The 9,278-nt window shown below is 41.1% G+C and overlaps 1 protein-coding gene across 1 annotated transcript in view; it reads left to right on the top strand.

Moving 5' to 3' along the window:
* The window catches only part of LOC104951613 (isocitrate dehydrogenase [NAD] subunit gamma 1, mitochondrial-like), a 5,201-nt gene extending 1,964 nt beyond the window's left edge, over positions 1–3,237 (top strand). The window contains exon 4 of the mRNA XM_010778320.1: positions 3,121–3,237. Coding sequence (XP_010776622.1) covers positions 3,121–3,237 — 117 coding nt within the window. The remainder of the gene's footprint in view (positions 1–3,120) is intronic.
* Positions 3,238–9,278: the final 6,041 nt, after the last annotated feature.

Raw genomic sequence — 9,278 nt, 5'->3', positions numbered from 1 at the left:
TATATCGCGAAATAGGGTCAGAAATTCTGGGGAGTTTCGCGCGAAATGTATGATGTACAGGAAAGTGGGGTAAGTGGTGGGTAAGTATGTCTCGGCACATGGGAAATGAGATCCTGGATTTGTAAGTGTGTGTAAGTGTGTCGGCAACCGGTACGGTAGCGCCTCGGTTCGAGTTTGTCGTTGAGTCCAATCATAGAATCCGGGTTCCTATCGTAGTTGTACACTGACGACCCGGGACCCTAGCTTTGGGTGTTGGAAGACCAACTTTCTGCTGTGTGAGGGAGTGGTCGCGTTGTCAGGCGGGATATTCAGTCAACTTGTGTCTCTGTTACCAGAAGTAAATCCATAAGTTGTTACGTCGTTCTCGTCCTGTTGTATGAATCATTTATAATATCAATATTTACTTCGTTCGGTGTTGGTTTCAATTTCGCGGACGCCCAGCGTGGAACAAGCGCGGCGTCACACTCGCCCGGAAGCGCAGGCACCGGACAGCCCTCCCGTCAGGCCAGCAGGCGCAAGTTCGTCTGTGCGCGCCGGCGCTTCAGGAGCCTTTAATCAACAAACAGTAGAAGAGTTAAAAGCGCAGGGGCCAGGAGGCTGAACTGGCCTTTGCGTACCAACCGCGCTGTCCAGAGCGCTTCCTTTTGTTTAAAGGAGCTTTCCGAGCAGCTCCTAGGGCTATAAGCTCCTCCGACAGACCTGTCCACGCGCATTGGCCCTCTATGTCGATTAAATCCCCTCGCCTCCAGGAGACACCTCCTCGATATTGGCTCCCATGTTTGCTACATCTCCTCTCTCCTCAGAGCAGACCTCCTCGAATATTGGCTCCCTACATAGGAGGCCTCAGTTAAAAGTGGTTTGTCACTACAATTTTCTCCGCACTTCCAGTACCGACCTGAATTAAGTTGCTTCTGTCGAGACGTTTGACAAGGGCCAAACACTAAATTATTTCGAAATAAACTTCTACTATGTTTTATACGTGAGTCTGAAAGACGGGAAAGTCAAATAATGAGTGATTAATGTTAGAGGGACCCTTAACAAATCCGATAGAAAAAAATTATGTTGACGAAAGTAACACTGCGCTATAAAATGTCACTCTTGTCGACGAACTCCAGTCACGCTTTGGTCCTTGTCACACATATTATATATAGCAAGTTATTATATACATGTCCGTCGGGTTGTAAAGTGTGAAAATAAACATTCCGGAAATCCTCTATAATGTTTATTTTGTCATCCAATCCCAATCCCTTAACATACCACAGACAACATTTACTTATACGGGGGTCGTTTCCGCAACAACCTGTTTGTCACACACACAACAACAACACACAACACACGCACACGCACACAACACACACACACCACAGCACACACACAACACACACACACACACTACATACACACTCAACCTAAACGTCCGTCTGTCCGTCGCAACAGTCATCCAATAGACGTAATTAACAGTTTTTACCATGTAAGAGGCAAATCGAATCGCTCCGAGGGGCAAACTTCGAATCGTTGATAAAAAGAAGCGTTAAATTGAGTACTTAACCTATCCCCAACTTAAACAAGGAGCCTACACCTTAAAAAGGTTAGTATGGGATTCCTCCTTCAAAGTTTTTGTAAAGGAATTTTTACCGACTTTTTGCGTTAAAAAGGTTCGCGGCTGAAAGACCCCCCCGGCACGATTACTTTCGTTAACACTTTTATTACACACGTTAATATTATCCGTTACACATTAGTGTCGCAAAGCACTTATTAAGGACCTTTTGTTATATACGCTCATCAACTTCATAAAAACACTTGTACATTTAGCAGTTTTTTAAATTGTTAAGAGGCAAGCGCATTTATTTTTTAGAATTCTGTTGAGTATTAAACAATTGCGTGAGTGTGAGGGTATTAAAATAAATTGGTCAGTAAGTCAGAGATGTGCAACTATATTTAACTTTTAGTTTTAAAACACTTTTTTTATAAATGATTATGGGAAGTGCCCTTTTTCTCACTTGAGCACCCGCCCCCCAAAATGTCTGTGCACGTCCCTGGTGTTGGGGATTTGTTCTCCCAAATTCAGTGTGTTCATCAGCTCTTTGTTGTTTTGAAAATAACATGTACGATAAAGAGAAGGTGATGTATTTTTTAACATTTAATTTTGTCCTCCATGTTTCTGCGAAATACGATCTCAAGTTGTGTCAGGGTGTCCGCTGGGTCTTAAAAAGCCTAACCCTATTAAAAGTTGATAAATAAATTTAGCGAAAATTAAGGCTATTATAAAGTATTAAACAGCATATTCCAAGGTATTAAATGTTGTAGCTTGTTTTCAATAAGTATATGAATCGTCCAAAGAGGTTGTATTCTACAGTCTGCCTGAATGTAATCATTGCGTAGGTGTGTAGTGTGATTCTGTGTAGTTTATTTATGGCATCCCGTTGGATTGGACGTCATCTGAACAGGACATCGCACGCTCACTGCTTGATAGCGCGCGAAGGTCCGTTTACGCCGGTTGTTAAACAACATTGTTATGGGGAATGCAAGTCTGTGTCCAAATGGTTGGAAGATAAGGAGGAAGGACAATCAATACTGTATATAGTAAATGTGAGGTAAAGTGTGTCGCCAATGTAACCGGTTAAAATTTGAAGTGGCGATGAGGTCTTAAAATGTATGGAAAGAGTCTTAAAGGTCTTACATTTGACTTCAGGATTCCTGCATATACCCTGTGTGTGCAAATGTGTTTTGTTCCAACTTGAAGGTGCCATTAATGTGAATATTCTTAATTTAATGCCTCGTCTTATGAATTGATTCACTTCAGAATGCAATTATCTTTTTTTTCCTGGCCCTCGGTCAGCCTCCCACCAAGTTTCATGAAAATCAGACCAGTCCGTGGGCCGCCAATTGAATAGCCCTGCCGTACATGCTAGCAAAAGACGAGACGTACCAGCCAGCTTCACAAGTATAACCTCCTGTGGGACAGCTGACATAAACAATGGCCCACGAATTATGCTTGAGATTGGATCAGGACAAACCTTGTTTAAACTAAAATATGTTTGGAAAACTTCCCGCAGAGTTCTAAAAGCTCATGGTGACCATGGTCACCTCTAACCTCCTGCTCTTGTCTTTTTACTGCAGAAAATGTTGATTTACAACCCTCCCAATAGGATCTCAGCCCGTGAGGCCATGGCTCACCCATACTTTGATGACTTGGACAAATCCACCCTGCCGGCTGCCAGCATCAACAAAATATAAAACGGACAACAACATGCAAACCCATTCATACCCATTGTGAATTCCCATTTTGTAAATACTTATGTGTTAAACTTGTAGACCTTTTTAGTCAAGTTTTGTCTTTCAACAATGTCTTTTCAATAAAACTGCACTTTCTGTGACTCCAAAACTTAACCCTTAATGTTTGTCATTTTCTCATAACCTGGTTTTAAAATGACACATAATGCTACGATAAGGATCCTAGGAAAACCTGAGGCCTGGGGCCCTTCTCACTTCGGTTAAATGGAATCCTTGCGTCCCTCACTTGCGTCGTTTCCCTGTGACCAGTCCCTCCCACCAGGGAAGCATGGTGAGATGCAAGGAAACCACGAGAAGCAGGGAAATGAGTTTTAAGAGCAATGGGAAGTCCTTTCCTCCGGAGCGTCACCGTTTGTGATGACGCTGCACAGCTGATCGTCTGACAGCAGCCAGCTCTGTCCCCGTTATTTCCACACACACCCCCGCCTCTGGTAGTACACATTTACTGACACAAACATTTATATCATCTGTTGTAGACTCAAATAAAATAAGAACTAATTCTCAAAAAAGATAAACGCCATTCTTAAAATGTATAAACGAACAATAGTTTGATTTAATATTGATTCAGTGATGCAAATTAGTCGCTTTTCGGCGCCTCCTGCTTTTTTAACGCTCAACAGAAGAGTTTTCGTTTTGGGGGGGGGGGGTCCGTCCGTCCGTTAGTCCGAAGAAATCTAGATCGCAAAATAATTAAACAAGCGAGTGCCTGTTTTTCCTGGCCAAGGACAGGTTCCTTGAACACAACACGTTATGTCTCGTCTGAAAGGAGTATAGAGTGCTTACGGAGAGCACCGGACCGCCGCTCCAGCTCTTCAAATATTGCAGTACCCATAAGGAGCCGTACACATGCTGCAGTGTTTGCGTGGCTGTGTCTTTAGTTGTAAGCACAGTGGCGATCTGTTGTTATTAGCATCTGGTTAGCTAGCTATGCTGGTGAATTTATAGAGCTTTTCTACAACCAGGTGGAAGAGAGCTCTCTCCTGAGAGGCTCAAATAACCTCAGCTCAGTGAGGTTAAGGCACACCTTGATATGATCATTATAATTATTAATGAGACATTAGAGACTAAATGAAAAACAGGTATAAAATACTATATGACAGTAACAAAAAAGTTGTTAAAGATAAGTGATTTGTAAAATATCCAAAAAGAAAAATCTGCTTACAGTTCTGTTTCAAATGGGTGTTGAGAGATGTATCCATAGATCTCCTCATGTTGCTCTCAAAGTGCACCAGATTGATGCTATTAACCTCAATAATTTAAAAAAAAAAAAAAATCATAACACTCTTGATTTCAGTTACATAACAACGTATGCATACGGAAGGAAGACTCAGTTATTATTTAAGTAAGACGGAAGTTGAGCGTTTTAATAGACCACCTGAGCGTGGGCTGTAGGTACATGACGGCGGTCATTGCTCTTGGGGTTCGTTTTCAACTTTATGGGGAGTTGTATTTCGACACGAGGAAGTGCAAATGTACTCTTAAACACTTTAATAAGCCATTATGTCCAAATTTAACTAAGAATCATTTAATTAACATTATTAAAAGAGTAACATCTGCGTCGTCGTGTCCCTCGGGCACTCTTTCGTCTTATACGTCGACCGGTAAAAAGTTGTACTTTCTGTCCCCACAAAACCACCGTGTTTTTTCCCTCGAATCGACAGATTAGTCAGGTCCCTTGACTTTTGTTGATTGGTAGTGTGATGGGTGACTTTTTGTCAGCATCTCTAAATTTCACGCATCAACATCAAGGTCAGTTGGCAAAGTTAAACCTAAGTACGACTGTTGTCAGTTGTGCATAAAAGCCGATTTCTTATGCTAATATATGAAGCCGCGGCCAAAGTGGACAGCTCTCTTCAGTTACAAAGTAAACGAGTTAGAATGAGTCAAAACCACAATATCCGTTCTAAGGTTTTTCTGCAAAGGTTGTTAGGGGTTTATCTTTTATTTTAATATGTGAAATGTCTAATCAAATGTTATATGATATAGATATATGTGTAGTACATCCCATGTACTGACCACATCACACTACACGGTGTCCCTTTCAAGTCCATGCGGATTGTTCATTTTATAAATCTCAAGTGTATGTTCTAGGTACAATGTCGCTTTTCTACCTATTGATTCTTCGTGTCATATTATTATGTAATGTGACGTTGTTAATTTATTGACGGAGTTCGTAGAGGTGGTGTTAGGGTTAGACCGACACAAAGACAAAATGGGACAGGGAGACAGTATTGTTGAGTGTAATATGCTTTGATGCGTCTCAGAAGCTCCCAACAATGTCTCTTACAAATGGACATTTACGAATAGTAAGAGCCAGATGACCGTTGTTCTACAGACACCACATATTAGAGCTTATGGTCTTGTCCTCAACTCTTTAAAGGTACGACGTTCCAGAATGTTAACAGCCCAATTGCCCTAACTACTACAATTGTCTAGTGTCAGCAGCTCTTAGCCACCATAGGTGTCATCCTAGTCTCTGAGTCCAGACACTAGCACGTCGACAAATATATCGTATTACTACTTAGTAATTATCATGAAAAACTTTTTGTAGACTACATTGTTATCCTGTAGTGCTCACCCTGTCACCAAAGTGACCTAAAAAATCTCAGGTCGACACATCAAAATAATATAATTGTAGTTACGGAGCGATGGTAATCCTTTTGTGTATTGACAGAGCATTGTATCTCCCAAGTACATGTGTGTGTCGACACCGGATCTATTTGGTTTTAAGAACATATGGCGTGTGTTGTTATAGTTTACTGTGTTGCTCTACATTGCATTCAAACTCTAGTGTGTATATGGCAGCTATATTTTCACCGGGCGAAGTGTAGACTTCTCGTTGATTTTGTTTTGTGGCCCACATATAAACAAGAACCACTTGTGATTACAATAGGTGCGTCTATGTCTCTGGTGTTTTCAAGAATTCCTCTTTTGATCAACGATTTTTGTTGTTGTGCAAAGTCACCATGGGAGCAATCGATTACAAATTGAATCGACCTTGTATATTGGCAAATTTGTAACGTGAGTATAATGAGGGTGACTTTGGTGTTTTTGGCTTTGGGAACATTTCGGCCAGGGGCGTACGACCGAGAACGTCTTGCGCTGATTGAGGGAAAGCACATACATGGTCGACGAGTTGTACCGGTCTGAACATCACTAAAAGTGGAGCAAAATATGAAAAAGCGGAGTAAGACTTTTCTTTATCCACTTTAAACGATTGCACTGCCGGTAGAAACCGCTACCACCTGCGCTTACACGCTCTGGTCTCTGGACATCTAGTGACTCGCCCAAAGTGTGTTTTTTTACACATTGAAGTGTCTGTTGTAAAAGATAAAAAAACTGAACGTTTGCAAGAAGATTTAACTGTTTGTAGTACACAGTATAGGCACCGTGTTAAGTTTGCCTTAGCTTCTTACTGAAAAGAGAGAGAGGTAACTGAGTTACATATTAAATAGGCCGAAGGCCCCCAGCGTGCCACACCGGTACTAGTGGTTTTGTCCTTCTATGACCTGTGTTCTACACACCGTTTACATAAATCACAGGTATACTTGTACTAATTCACCCCCCCTGGATTGGAGGAGATCCCCAGGTCACCGTACGAGGGGGTCCTTCTAAAAAAAAAAAAAAAAAAATTTANGTGGGGGTCCGCGGACCGGCCATAGAGCCCATAGAGTTAAAGTTGTTGGCCGTTAGCTGTAAAAATCCATAGATTAGCCGCACCGTTATATAAGCCGCAGCGTCCTGCGGCTTATATAACGGTGCGGCTAATCTATGGATTTTTACAGCTAACGGCCAACAACTTTAACTCTATGGGCTCTATGGCCGGTCCGCGGACCCCCACCTTTAAGCGGCGGGTTCCAGCAGGAAAAGCTGGAGGCCGGAAAAGAGTGAGACAGGTAGCGCGCAAAAGTAAAAGTGGAACCGAGAGTAGTATGCCGCTGCTGCGGCTTATATTCAGGTGCGCCTTATAGTCCGAAAATTAAGGTACATGGAGTATTACCACTGAGGTCATGCTACATGGCCATGGTCAGCTGTTTTTGTCAGAGAATAAAGTATTTTCTACTACAATTCAGTACCCAGTAAACTTCATTTATTTCCACAGAGGTGCAAGAACTCTGCTTTCAGCCTGGTATTACGTTAAACTTTAAGGCTGGCTTGGTTTCTATATGTATTGCAGTCAGGAAATATGTGTAGTGTACGAGATTTAAAGTAACAAAATATGTTATTCAAAGTTTTGTTGCATTTTCCCTGTTCATTATTTTAAACTTTTATAATATCACATGTCGTTGCAAGTGAAACAAATGGCTCGATCATGGGTACATGGTACATGGATATAACCACATGGGGAAAACTGTTGCAAAAGTGCGGATAATCTTTTAAGAGAGGAACAGATTTTTGGTCAGATGGTAAAAGTCATAATTTAATATCCCTATCTAACCAAAAAATGATTTCTGCAAGTGAGAGGATTGAGATCTGGAGAGTGACGAGTCGGATTGAGACATGTCATAAACAGTTAGAATCTGAGGTTTCTGAAATAGCGGATGAGATGTGACTGATTTGGTTTGCACGCCCACTAAATGTTTCAGAACTTCATAGAGTACTCACAGACACTTTATTTCAATAACAAAGACACACACACACACACACACACCTTTGGTGAGCTTCTCGGCGGTACTTCTTCATGGTCACACCGTCCATGTTGGCAGGGAGCTCAGCGTGGTTCTGCAGACGGTCGCTCCATGAAGTCGTCATCTTGATTCTGAGAGAAGAGAAGCTGATGATAAACCTCATGCAGGATGATTGGTTAACCCAGTGTCCTCTCAGGCAGGGAGCTGATCAGACCTTCTCCTCTCTAAACAGAACTCATGTACTATGTATCCTGACCCAGACTGCTGCACTCAGGTAGGCTGCCTTGGTCAACCAGAGGTACAAGAAGTACAAGAAGTACTCACATCTTGTACTTAAGTAAAAACGATTGTACAAATACTTTATATACTTTTACATTTAAAATTGTGCTCAAGTAAAAGTACTGGCATGAAAATATATATTTAAGTACTAATTTTTCAAGTATGGCCCATATCAGATTTAAAAATATTACATGTATGTATTCTAATTATTAATGCATTAATGTCAATGTTACACTTGGTAAAGGTAGATTATTTAAAATACTTCATATTCTGCTGAGTAGCTTATCCTATAATAATACATTATGACTTATTTGTTGATTTATATTCTGTATTATAAATAAAAAATGTAGGAGTAAAATGTAAAAAATTGCCTCCAAACTGGAATAAAGTAAAAGTATAAAGTAGCATAAAGTTAAAAATAACCAAGTGAAGTATAAGTACTTGAAAAGTGTACTGTGTAAAACTAAAGCAGAAAAACTAAAGTATGAATGTGATCAAGTCGAACATGGTATACATGTATTAAATGTGGTTGCTTTATTGGTGCAGAGTTCTGTATAAGACTCTACCAGGGTCCTGTGCTTCAGAATGCTTCTTCCTACCCATACCGGAAACATATGTAATACATCAGAATAAAGGCTAAACTAGAGTTAGCTGTGTGTAAGTAACGTTAGTTTCATCAACTCGCTGTTAGTTTAGCAGCTTTAAACTCCACCCGTTAGTGAGTGTTTGAGAGAGCCCGTTAATCTGTCACAGCTCTCAGATTGAGGCCAAGCATTTACTGCAGACACACAACACAACACCACTCACCGTGACCGGCCACTTCTGCGTGTCTTCTTCTTCTTTCTCTCCACCTTACCACGGACGGCCACGTACGGCAATCCAAGTAGGACAGTTGACACACAGCTGCGTTTCGCAAAGAAGAAAACAAACCCGACCATCAATCTGAACGAGAGATAAATTATTACAACGTCATTTGCCGATTATTTGAGAACTCCTTTTAGTGGGCTGAGTACATTCTAAGAATAAGTGAGTAATTGATTTAACTTCTGTTTGACAGCTATCACACTGGAGAAATAA

The sequence above is a fragment of the Notothenia coriiceps genome, unplaced genomic scaffold (assembly GCF_000735185.1).
Source record: "Notothenia coriiceps isolate Sejong01 unplaced genomic scaffold, NC01 NC01_scaffold00000339, whole genome shotgun sequence".
Taxonomy (NCBI): domain Eukaryota; kingdom Metazoa; phylum Chordata; class Actinopteri; order Perciformes; family Nototheniidae; genus Notothenia; species Notothenia coriiceps.
This window is presented reverse-complemented; position numbering and strand designations above follow the sequence as displayed.